The 13,023-nt window shown below is 49.3% G+C and overlaps 1 protein-coding gene across 1 annotated transcript in view; it reads right to left on the reverse strand.

Annotated features, from left to right (window-relative positions):
- WDR27 (WD repeat domain 27) overlaps positions 1-13,023 on the reverse strand; it is a 247,483-nt gene that overhangs the window by 198,114 nt on the left and 36,346 nt on the right. Inside the window, exons 15-17 of the mRNA XM_023198152.2 lie at positions 6,109-6,187; positions 3,206-3,283; positions 1,801-1,898 (exon numbers count right to left, since the gene is read on the reverse strand). Coding sequence (XP_023053920.2) covers positions 1,801-1,898; positions 3,206-3,283; positions 6,109-6,187 — 255 coding nt within the window. The remainder of the gene's footprint in view (positions 1-1,800; positions 1,899-3,205; positions 3,284-6,108; positions 6,188-13,023) is intronic.

The following is a 13,023-nucleotide window of genomic DNA, read 5'->3' on the forward strand; positions in this document are numbered from 1 at the left end:
GGGTCACACTGTAGAAAGGCCTAGTTCACAGGGTCACACTGTAGAAAAGCCTAGTTCACAGGGTCACACTGTAGAAAAGCCTAGTTCACAGAGTCACACTGACCACAGGCAAGAGTAGAACTTCTAGTTGACCTGTTTCTAAAACACAAACACCAACATCGGCATGGGGGTCTGCAGGCGCCAGCCCCTGTGTTAATCCCTTCTCATATCCTCTACCCAACAACCTTGTTAAGGCGCTGCCTTTGTCATCCTCGCCGTCCTTCCTTAACAGAAGAGAAACAGCAAGATGAGCAGCAGGAGAGAGTGTGGCTGCTGTACAAGGTTGTGAACAGGAAAAGCTGTACCCAAAAGGTCCCTTCACTCAGGACAGGACGCTCCCTGAAACATGGCCCTGAGGCCTGCCTCAAATCAGCAGAGTGCCCAGAGGCATACTCAGCTAAGCAGTTATATTGAAACATTTTCTGAAAACAGGGTAGAAATAAATGATAGAGCTGGGTGCAGTGGCTCACGCCTGTAATTCCAGTACTTTGGGAGGCTGAGGCAGGAGGATCACCTGAGGTCAGGAGTTTGAGATCAGCCTGGCCAACATGGCGAAACCCCATCTCTACGGAAAACACAAAAATTAGCCAGGCCGGGTGGCACATGCCTGTAATCCCAGCTACTCGGGAGGCTGAGGCAGGAGAATCGCTTGAACCCAGGAGGCAGAGATTGCAGTGAGCTGAGATTGTGCCACTGCCCTCCAGCCTGGGCAACAGAGTGAGACCCCGTCTCAAAAAAAAAAAAAAAGAAAGAAATAAAGACATTATAGATGTCACCCACAATACTCAAACTTGAAGGCTGATAACACTGAAGGAATGTTCTAGTCTATCAAAGATCAAAAGGACATTTACTGATACTACTACTTATCTAATTTCCGAAAATGATTTTAAAACTTCTTTGGCTACAATTATATAATAAAATAAAGGGAATTCAGCAGAGTAGTAAATGGTAACCCTTAGGCCACTCAACCCTCTGGACAGATGGCATGAGGGTGGGACAAGGTACCAGCCCAGACAGGACTTCCTGTCCAGCCCCAGGCAAGGGCACAGCTCACCTGCAAGGAAACCTCACTTCTGAGAAGCATTCAAGTGCTGGAACTACCTAGCCGAGGCCAAGGGCACTCTCACAAGCTGCTCCTCTCTTCTGTCAAACATTATTTAGAAAACATTGCTGAGATCCAAGAGAAACCTGATGAAGGCATTATCAGGACACGCATGAGATACAGGGCGACTGTCACGGAAGCCGAGACACTCAGTCCTGCAGGAAAAGGGCCCGGCTGAGGGTCTGGTAAGGAAGGAATCCTGTGCACAGCCTGCGCAGTGCGAACCCCAGCCTGGCGTCTCCAGCCTATCCATGAGCAGAGACCGCATCTCCAGAGGGAAGCAGCAAGTGTTCCATTAGCTTCTCGGCCTGCCAAAGCCCTCCCACCAGGCCCACCTTAACACTTCTGTACGAGGGATCACACACACAGAGAGCAAAATCCGGAGGAGCTGGACACAGAACAGCAAATTCACTGCCAGTGAGTGAGTGCCAGTCTCTGTGCCAATGCAGGGGCGAGATGCCCGGTGATCACCGTCACTATAGTCGAGTGAAACAGAGTCTCGGTTTTCATCCAGACACAAACCATGCCATGCAATTTCAAGTAACCGAGGTTTTTGAAAATATATTTACAATTATGATACAATAGAAAAACGTTTACAGTGGACAGAATAAAAGACTTACAAATGAAATGCTACCCAGCTCCCACGGGACATGGCGCACCTGAGTACTGGAGGCAGCACACGCGTGTGCAGGTGGGGGCGGCGGCAACCTGGGGGCCGGGCTTGGTGGGCACAGCACACTCCACGGGGTACGGCTCCCTGAGGGAAGGCCAGAGGTAACAGCGATTGGGAGACATTCAGAGTGAGATCAGAAGTAAAACATAAGCAGGAAATGAAGTGGGCTTCCCCCCATCGACATGTGTAATTGTATTCCAGTAAACTTGAAAATTTATCTATATACGTCTATATTTAGACTCTTACATTCAAAATCATGAAATAACTCTTTTAAAGACTTACATTCCATATTGCCAAAAGAGACACATATTTTATATATAAAACAGCAAGGATTTCTTGTGTTTCATGTAAACTGATGTCAGTACTGTGACGATTTGGGGGTGAGGGTTCTCACTAACAGAAAATGAATTTCACTTTCCAGTCTCATGCCGCTGTGGGTGGCGTCACCTACAGATGCCTTCCGGGTACATGCCAATGCCTTCCATAAACACGCCTGGGCCCTGTATGTCATTTGGAGGCCTCGCCACCACTGCTGCCCAGCAGCTCTCAGCAGATGGCCCACGAGAGCCAAATGCAGAAGAGGCAGCGTGCTCTGTCTGGAAAGCGGAGCCCTCACAGAAAAAATTACCAACAGAATTAGAGCTGAATGGAACTCTGATGCCACACTTCCTCTGCATAAGGCCTGGATGCATTTTGCTGCAAGCATATGCGTAATATCAAGCAGAGCATGGCAGGAACAGCAGCAAGGCTGCAGAAAAACGCAGTGAACGTGGGCAAAATCAGTATTGGCACTCTGTAACGCAGTAATTGAAAGCAGACCCTTTTACGTTAAAATGAGTTTTCAGTGCAGTAGCCCGCATCTCTCCTCAATGTAATCTTAAATCCAGGACTGGGAGGGACCCTAGACGTCCCCCAAGCTCTTCCCTGTCCAGTCACAAGGGGCCCAGGTGTCTGCAGGACGTGCCCACGGTCAGAGCCGCAGCCAGCGTGGAGCCAGTCCCGTGGACAGGCGTTCTCCTCAGTGGCACGGGCCACGGCCACTCAGAATGAGCACCTGGCACTACAACCGCCCCAATGTTTTCACCCAATCCACGTGCATGACAGGGAGGAGCATTGGCTATGGCATTTTCTAAACCAAATTGTAACAAAAATTTAGTATTTCAAAATTGTTAAGGTGGTAAGAACAGACCATGTCTGAAAAATTAACAGGAAAGAATTAACTTTGGCTAAAAAGATATATAAATAATATTCACATACATGTCTGTGTACACATGTACGTAAACACACGTACACATACAAGGTCTTATACCTGTTTGGAAAATAACCCGTTAAAGCATTGGAAAGATCTAGGTTATTTCAAATGTACTTGGAATGTGCGCGACACCACACACCGTGCACAGCTGCTCCTGCGTCTCGAAGATCCCTTCCCCTCACTCTTGATGTTGGTCTTTGGTGAAAACATAGTTACACTGTGGAAAGAAAACTCTTATCTCTCTCTCAAATATTAAGAGCTCTAAGGTTCTTAAGAGATTTATATTTTACAGTGAAAAAAATTATATACATAGATACAGACGTCTGCATAAATGCTTTTGGGCCCCTCCCACCTGTCCTCCAGCCCTCAAGTCACCTCGTCCCTTCCTTTGTCTCTCACGCTGCCTCAGAGATGTTGTCCTGCTACACATCGCCCTGTGACTCCTTTAAAATCCTGTAATGGGACCCTGATGCTGGGCTTTTCCTTGAAGTCCAAAGCCTCAGGCTGGCACTCAGGGCCACCAATGTCCGTTAACCCCTCATCCCCTGGGGCTCCCACACAAAGCCTGACACTCACAACATGCCTTAATATGGCAGAACTGGGGAATCCATACAAAGCTGCAGATGCCACTGGAGAAGAATTCAACCATCCAACCATCATCCATCCATTCACTCATCCCTCCATTCCTCCATCCTCTCCATCCATTCACCCACACATCCATCTCTCATCTCTCTCCATCCATCCCCCCTCCATCAATTGAGCCACTCATCCAAATCTCATCTCTGCATCCCTCCATCCCTGCCATCCATCCACCCACTCATCCATCTCTCATCCCTCCATCCATCCACCCACACATCCATCCCTCACCTCTGCATCCCTCTATCCCCCGCCATCCATCCACCCATACATCCATCCCTCATCTCTCCATTCCTTCATCCCCTCATTCAGCCACCCATGCAGCCATCCCTCATCTCTGCATCCCTCCATCCCCCACCATCCATGCACCCACACACCCATCTCTCATCCCTCCATCCCCCCTCCATCCATCCACCCACACATCCATCCCTCACCTCTGCATCCCTCCATCCCCCGCCATCCATCCACCCATACATCCATCCCTCATCTCTCCATTCCTTCATCCCCTCCATTCAGCCACCCATGCAGCCATCCCTCATCTCTCCATCCCTCCATCCCCCACCATCCATGCACCCACACACCCATCTCTCATCCCTCCATCCCCCCATCCATCCACCCACACATCCATCCCTCATCTCCCCATCCCTCCATCACCTCCATCTACCCATCCGTCTCTCATCTCTGCATCCTTCCTTCCCCTCCATCCATCCACCCACTCATCCTCTCCATCCCCTCCATCCATCCCTCCACTTATCTCTCATCTCTCCATCCCTCCATCTCCCACCATCCATGCACCTACTCATCCATCCCTCATCTCTCCATCCTTCCATCCCCTCCATCCACCCACCCACTCATCCATCCGTCATCTCTCCATCCTTCTATCACCTCATCTATCCACCCACTCATCCCTCATCTCTCCATCCTTCCATCCCCTCCATCCACCCACTCACTCATCCATCCCTCATCTCTGCATCCCTCCATCCCCTCCATCTGTCCACCCACTCATCCATCCGTCATCCCTCCCTCTCTTCATCTATCCACTCACGCATCCATCCCTCATCTCTCCATCCCTCCATCCCCCTCCATCTACCCACTCATCCATCTCTCATCCCTCTATTCCTTCATCCCCTCCATCCATGTACCCATTCATCCATCACTAATCTCCCCATCCCTCCATCCCCTCCATCCATGCACCCACTCATCCATCTCTTATCCTTCCATCCTCATCATCCATCTACCCACTCATCCATCTTTCATCTCTGCACCCCTCCATCCCTCCATCCACCCACCCACTCATCCATCCCTCATCTCTCCATCCCTCCATCCCCTCCATCCATCCTCCCATCCATCTCTCATCCCTCCATCCCCTCCGTCCATCCCCCCACTTATCCACCTCTCATCTCTCCATCCCAAATCCCCACCATCCACGCACATATGCATCCATCTCTCATCCCTCCATCCCCTTCTGTCCATCTCTCCATCCATCCATCCATCCCTCCAGAAGTGCCTTATGAGGGTTCAGGGTGCTGAGTGCTGCCCCAGACACAGGGGTTTAAAGAACAGACAAGAAGACACAGTCACCATTGTTCAGGCCAAAGAGAACAAGCAGAGCGGGGAAGAGCTTGGAGGGCTGGAGGCTGTGTTTACACAGAGTGGCCTGGGATTTCTGCCTGGAGCACAGCAGTGTGGGGGGGGGAGTGGCCAGGGGAACATGAAGTGAGGAGCCTGGTAGCGGTGAGTGCCAACCAGGGAGATGAGTGTGTGCACTGAGGACAGGGACTCCAGGTAACAGAGTCATTTTGGCCACTATGTTAAGAGACATAAAAGGTCAAGAGGTGAGGTAGGAGGCGGGGTATATGTCTGCATTTTCTTTAGAAAAGTCACATTTGCCTTTGAGGAGTGGGCTTGTAAAGGTTTAGGGAATCTCAAGGCCACCCCGTGGTTTCTCGGCAGCTTCATATCTCCTTGCCTTGGAGCAGTCTTGCTAACTCAGGGCCTAAATGCACTCTGTTATCGTGCTCTGATGTTACAGCAAAGTTATGTTCTAAGAAGAACATTGTGTCCGGCCTTGATGGGCCGTGTTTGTTTACAGCATCGTCCTGCTCTCCCAGCCCCACAGCCCACCAGCTTCCCCTCACCTCCCGGGACCACCACGTTATCAGAAAAGGACTCGGAGGGCTGCTCTGAGGCCCAGCACACAGTGAGTGCTCAGGAAACATTTGCTGCTGCAGCTGCTGCTAACTGGCGTGCTGGGGTCCAACCCACCACAGTTTAACTTCTGTTCCTATTGCTATGTCCTCTCTCCATGCTGTGACCCTCGGGGAGGTGTGTGTGTCCCTATTGTGGAAAGTCCTGCATCTGTGACGCAGCTGCATTTCTGTTTCTCACTGACATGAGTTTACTCACTGTGGTGCTGACGCATAACCAGATGATTTAACTTTACTGTGGAAAACCAGGCGCTGGTCCTTCATGACGTTCCGTGCAGCTGTGGAAAGGTAATTTTAAAGAAGAAACAAACACTTAAAATTAGCATCTCAGGATGGACATGAGAAGAACAGAGTCTCTTCAAAACAGAATGAATTTCTGACCATAAATGGAAGAGGTTTCATATCTCAAGTCACACCAACCATCATCAGCAAAAGATTAAATCAAGGGGTTAAAAGGATAAGAAAACAGCCCAAGTTGGTTGTTTTTTTGTTGTTGCGTTGTTTTGTTTTTGTTTTTGTTTCTGTTTTGGAGACGGAGTCTCGCTTTATCGCTCAGGCTGGAGTGCAGTGGTGCGAGCTCGGCTCACCAAAACCTCCACCTCCCATGTTCAAGCGATTCTCCTGCATCAGTCCCCCGAGTAGCTGGGATTACAGGTGTCCGCCACCACACCCGGCTAATTTTTGCATTTGTAGTAGAGAGGGGGTTTCACCATGTTGGTCAGGATGGTCTTGATCTCCTGGCCTCATGATCCGCCCACCTCGGCCTCCCAAAGTGCTGGGATTACAGCCGTGAGCCACTGTGCCCCGTCTAGCCTATTTTACATTTTGCATAGCACTACCAGTTGACAAAAACTCTGACATCACGTGAACTTACCACAAATATTTACAAATCAAAAAAATGTTTTCAGACCAAATATAGTTTTGCCAGAACTATTTATTTTTGCATAAATTTAATAGTTGGTGTTCAATATGAATAGTCTGTACAATATTATAAAATAGCTTTAGAAAAATGGATATTTGCATAATACTGAAAAATTCTAAAAATAGTTATTTTTTTAAAAACAAAGACATTCAGTTCTGTTTCTGGCACTATTTCATACAGGAAAACCTAATCACATTCCCATTAAGAATCAAGTGGCCCTAAGAGAGTATTAACTTAATATTGTGGACATCTCACTGTGCAAACCAGAGTCCAGGAGATGACCAGGAACCTGTAAGCCAGGTCTCCTCCCTGGGCCTGGGCTCCACCAACCTCACAGGCTTGCAGAGGGCGAAGCCGGACCTGGAGGGGAAGAGGTTTCCAAGGGAAAGGAAGACGCCACACACAGCTGGGACCCCAAAGGAACCCTCAGAGGGCAAGGGCGCTAGAAAAGTAACTGCTCCCAGGAGAAGCCAGGAAACTGCACTGTCCAATCCACAGTCAGGGGAGGAGAAAAAACCTTCTCCAAAAAATAATCAAATATCACCGAAAGGAAAACAATTTCAGGATAAAATGATGAAGTTATGGGCACATGAGTAGTACACTTCATTATGAGAAAGTCTTAAAAGTCCTAGAATAAGGTTTATAAATACATAACTGCATATAAGTTTTACAAATGCTCTAAGCATTAAAATATAATAGTTCCTCATCTACCACATATATTCTGTTTATATTATCTCTGTTATAGTGTTGTAAGTAGAGGAAGGCAAATTTTGGGATTATAGCATTACTATATATGAAACATATCCATTAATTTTCCATGGAAATATTTTCTAAACTACACACAAAACATCAACATGTTAAAATGTCATCACTTTCTTGCTACAGAAACGTTATCTCTGTATTAAAACTATTTATATAATTGTTCTTACTGAAGGTTTTGTTCTAAACTGTAAATGCTATCGTTAGTTGCGAACCACAGTACATCATATATGCTCGTCTGAAACAAGATGACCCATGTTGACAAAAAGTCTAAAAATTCCACTTCTAAGGAGTGATCTAAATGAAGCGTAGGTAAGAAGAAAAGCTAAGAAAACAAACACAGTAAGTTTTAAAGGTGAAATCACGAGACTCATGTCTCCTTCACAACAGACTGTGTACACAGATCTCACTTCCCAAACGCACAGCCATCCAGGGCGGCAGACACGACGAGCAGATCCCGTGTAACAGACCCGTGTGACGGACACTGTGTGACGGACTCGTGACGGACCCCGTGTGACGGACTCGTGTGACGGACACTGTGTGACGGACCCCATGTGACAGACCCATGTGACAGACACCGTGTGAGGGACCCGCGTGACGGACCCCGTGTGATGGACACGCAGGAGGCACTGCTCGCCACTCAGTGTGGAGCCCACTCTCATAGGGCAGTTTCTTTCCATGGAAACAGTCAGAGCTTTGGAAAACCACCTGAACAGTCTAGTATGATTCCAACTATTAGCCATTTTAATTAATATTGGTTAGTCAAGTTTTTCCAAACATTTTTTACTAGAAATATACATATACGTATAAAATTCCTCTGTTATTAATTAAGCAAATGGTTCAAAAAGGTTTTTTTACATTGCACAACAATGAAAAGGTAAAGAATGCCACTGAACCATACACCTAAAAATGGTTAAAAGGTAAGTTTTATTTCATATATATCTTAAATGAAAAAAGTAAACGAACAGAAAGTCTTTTGAAAGACTACGAAAAGCAGACTCTTTACCACAGAAATAATGTCTAAAACCATATTATTTACCTAATAATCACTTTCAATTCTTCATTAGCATCATTACTACATAGGCCTTTTTCAATTTTTTGAGGGTGCTGCTATTTAAAAGGTGAATGCTGACTTTCATTATCTGTATAACAACTGGTTAGGTATTCAGATGGCCTCTCCCACAGAGAAAAACCACAAATGCCAGAAGAAATATGTGCTTCAGAGGGGAAAGAAAATGAGGACAAGATATCGAAACTGAGGTGAGCTGTGGATGGCTTCAACTCCAGCCACACAGGCTGAGGATTTGTGTGGCCTCAGGGAGGTGAGGGCAGAAAGGCCAAGCCCTCGGCCACTACGCGAGCTTCACCTTCTCCAACTGGCCCAGGAAGCCTGTGCCATGATGGTCTGTACTGGTCCCAGGCTGCTGGCCCTGCAGTCAGAGTGACCTTGACAAGTGGTTTAAAAGGCCGGAAGCTGAGGATTTGTGCAACCCAAACCCCTAGAAAGCAACGCAAATCTCCTTTGGGGGAACACACTGCACTTCATTCAGTTCCAAGAAACAAATACAAAAGCAAACAAAACAGAAAAAAACAAACAGAAAACTAAAGGCCCATTTCTCTAATGAAAATTGATGCAAAAATCCTCAACAAAATATTAGCAAACCGAATTCAACAACACAACAAAAAGACTACACATCCTGGGATTTATCCCTGACACATAAGGCTGGTTTTATACTCAAAGTCAATCATACACCTAATTTAAAATTTTACACCAACCATTCAGGTACAGAAACAGAGAAAGCTCTTCCCAGCTTATTCTGTGGAGCTGGCACACCAAAACCAAACTCAAGAAGTTCCTGAGAAATCAATCACGTGAGAACATGAATCCAAAAGATCCTGTACAAAATAATAGCAAAGAGATAATAAATGCAAATTAGGTTTATGACCGCAAAACGTAGCTGATTAAACACACGCAATAACCACCTCATGTTTAACCAGGAAAACGCAAACAAAATCAAAAGACACCTCTGTATCATCACTGGTTGCCAGACGACTCAGGAGGGTCTCCAAATGCTGGTGAGACACCACCCCCAGCCGGTTTCCAGGTTCTTGGCAGCTTCAGAGCAAAAATTTAGATGGGAAAAGCAGCAGCTTTTGCTGCAAAGTGAGAGCACACGCCTAAGTGAGAAGCCAGGTGAGCTCAAGAGAAGGAGGCAAGCTCAGGAGAAGGAGGCGAGCTCAGGAGGCGCACTCAGAGGGAGGTGTGCAGAGGAGTTTGTGTTCCTCATTTTGTGGGTGTTTCTTTAATGGGAGGGCGGGATCATCATCAGGTATTCTGGGAAAGGAGGGGATTTTAAGGAAGCCCCCACCACAGCCTCGTTTCTCCCTTATTCGCGTTTTCCCAGGAGAACAGAGGACACATCACGCTGGTGGGTTCGCCTTCTCTCTCCCTCCCTTGCTTTGGGTTTTCTGCCATCCTGTGGTTACTTTGCCACATTCCTGTCTTCACTGTTGCCTGGGTTTTCCGTCCTCCTGCGACCACCCAGTGCTATTCTTGTCTCACACTGGGTGAGCAGAAATTCCAGCGTCCAGCAACATGCAGCCATGGCAAGAGCTCAGGGCAAGAGAGTGGCGTGTACTGCTGGAGTAGCCGCTGGCCAGCCACCTGGGAAGACCTTCACCATCGCCTGCCATCAACCTGCCACGTGGGGAACCTTCACCCCGAGCCCAGCAGCTGCCCCCATAGACATCAGGGCAGCCCTCCCAGCTCCAGGGTACAGCAGGGTGCAGCAGGGTACAGCAGGTACAGCAGGGTACGGCAGGGTGTAGCAGGGTGTAGCAGGTGCAGCAGGGTGCAGCAGGGTACGGCAGGGTGCGGCAGGGTACAGTAAGGTACAGCAGGTACAGCAGGGTGCAGCAGAGTACAGCAGGGTATAGCAGGTGCAGCAGGTACAGCAGGTACAGCAGGGTACAGCAGGTGCAGCAGGTGCAGCAGGTACAGCAGGGTACAGCAGGTGCAGCAGCTACAGCAGGGTACAGTAGGTGCAGCAGCTACAGCAGGTACAGCAGGTGCTGCAAAGATTGCTCACAACAGCAACAGCCTGGGACAAGCCAAATGGCTGTTAATACTGAATAAATTGTGGGTACATAAACCGCAGTATATCCAGGCAACAGAATGCTATACAGCAACGGAAACAAATCTCACAGACACGAAGTGAAAAAGACAAATCGCAAAAGAATGCACTTAAGAAAGAATATTACTCTACATATCAACAGCCCCAGATGAGACATGTGAGAGGATTCATTGTGATGAAGAATTTCTCGGTGCCTCTTTGCCAGCTGGAGACCCCCAAGGCTGGCGATGCCCCTGCCCGGGCCTCCCTTGCCCCCGGCTCTCTGCAGGAGGTACCTGCCTACTCGGCCCGCTTGCGTGAGGCTCATTCGGTCCCACTGCCCTGCCCTGCGCCTCTGGGGCTGGCCTGGCCCCACTGCTGTTTCCTGTCACCTGTGGCAGCTGCCCAGTGCTGGCTGAGGGAGGAATGTGGAGGGCTACTGCATTACAGCATTTTTCATACCTGCATTTGGTGAGTCCTGAGTCCCTGTCCTGCATCCAAGAAAAATAGGTTACCCTGACAACTGAAGGGTGAGCAGGGCGGAGTTTTGTTTTGTTTTGTTTGAGACGGAGTCTTGCTCTGTCACCCATGCTGGAGTACAATGGCACAATCTCAGCTCTCTGCAACCTCCACCTCCTGGGTTCAAGCAGTTCTCGGCCTCAGCCTCCTGAGTAGCTGGGACTATAGGTGTGTGCCACTACGCTCAGCTAATTTTTATATCTTTAGTAGAGATGGGGTTTCACCATGTTGGCCAGGCTGGTCTCCATCTCTTGACCTCGTGGACCACCCACCTCAGCCTCCGAAAGTGTTGGGATTACAGGCGTGAGCCACCGTGCCCGGCTGGCGAGTTTTATTGAGTGACAGCTCTCAGCAGAGAGGGGACCCGGAGAGGGCAGCCCCAACCCTCAGTCAGGTGGTCCCCCAGTGTGGCTGAGTCTGGGGCTTTTATGGACTCAGAATGGGGGAGTGCATATTGATTGGTTTGTGACTATGCAAAAAAGGCTAAAAAAAAAAAGGCATGACTCAAAGATGGGCACAGCAGTGTCAAAAACCAATTAGGGAAGAGTGGGTACATGTGAAATAGGGCCAATCAGAGGAAAGCGCACCAAACAGGAAAAGAGGTTCTCAATCCGGTCTGTGGATTTATCTGAGACATGTGGTTCGGCTTTCAGACTGAACCTGTCTTTGGTTTGGAGGTCGGGTTTCCCTGGAGACTCGCCTGTGTCTGCTTGGGGATTTCTCTGACTCCTGCTGCTGCCAATTGTTAAGGATGAATGGCAGGAGGCAAGACTGACAGAGCCAAGACAGACCAGGAGGGGTGGGGGCAAAGCACGTGAGGAGGCTTGCGGGGTCCAGGAAGACGAGGAGGTTCGGGGAGGGCTGAGAACGAGGAGGCCAGGAGGGACTGTGTGAGGAGGCCTGGAGGGCCCAGGAGGGCAAGGAGGAGGTCAGGAGGGCCCAGGACGAAGGAGGCCAGGAGGGCCCAGGAGGGCAAGAAGGAGGCCTGGAGGGCCCAGGAGGAGGCTGGGACAGCCCAGGAGGAGGAGACAGCTCCGGCAAACCTTAGGCCCACAGTAGCCCAGGGGCATTCTCTTCTCAGCGGTCTTCACACCCACCTGCTCTGTCTTCTCTGCTGTAGTGTCTTTTGCAATTTAAGATGCCTTTTCAATGGTGAATAATTAGCACCTCCTTACAAGGCAGAAGTGCCATGACTTAACGAGGAGGAAGGAGGTCAGAGGCCACTCCCAGCGGAGGAGTCAGCTTGGCCCAGAGGCTGCGACACCTGGCCGCCTTCCCCTGGCCTTCATTCTCACAATTTCTCAGAACTGTCCCCATGGTGATGGGACGGCAGCAGAGCATAGGCAGCAGAGCATAAACCGGCAGGAGATGGACACTTAACCCTGACAGTGGCTCTTTTGTGGAAATAGGGCCAAGGAATGGGGGACCCGTCAGAAACCCCCAGCAGCAGGGACCCCCATGGCAGGACGGAGCAAGCAAACAGCTCCAGCCCCAGGCTCAGCTCTGAGTCCCAGCCTTCCACCTGAAAATGGCCCTCCCTGATCCGCAAGGCGGGTCAGAACCACACAGTCCGTGAGACCTAGGAATGGCACAGAAGGTGTTCAAGGCCTGATTTCAAACAGTCTGGTGGGGAAGGGACAGAGGGGCCAGAATTCCCAGAAGTCAAGCTCAAGGGCCATGTGGGAGCATGAAGGACACAGCCCATGTCTGAGGACAGTCTCCACAGGAGGTCCAGACATGTCTGACGCAGGAACCCCAGCCCAGCCCAGCCCAGCCCGGGGAGAGGAACCCTAGCCCAGCC

This window comes from Piliocolobus tephrosceles, chromosome 5 (assembly GCF_002776525.5).
Source record: "Piliocolobus tephrosceles isolate RC106 chromosome 5, ASM277652v3, whole genome shotgun sequence".
NCBI lineage: Eukaryota > Metazoa > Chordata > Mammalia > Primates > Cercopithecidae > Piliocolobus > Piliocolobus tephrosceles.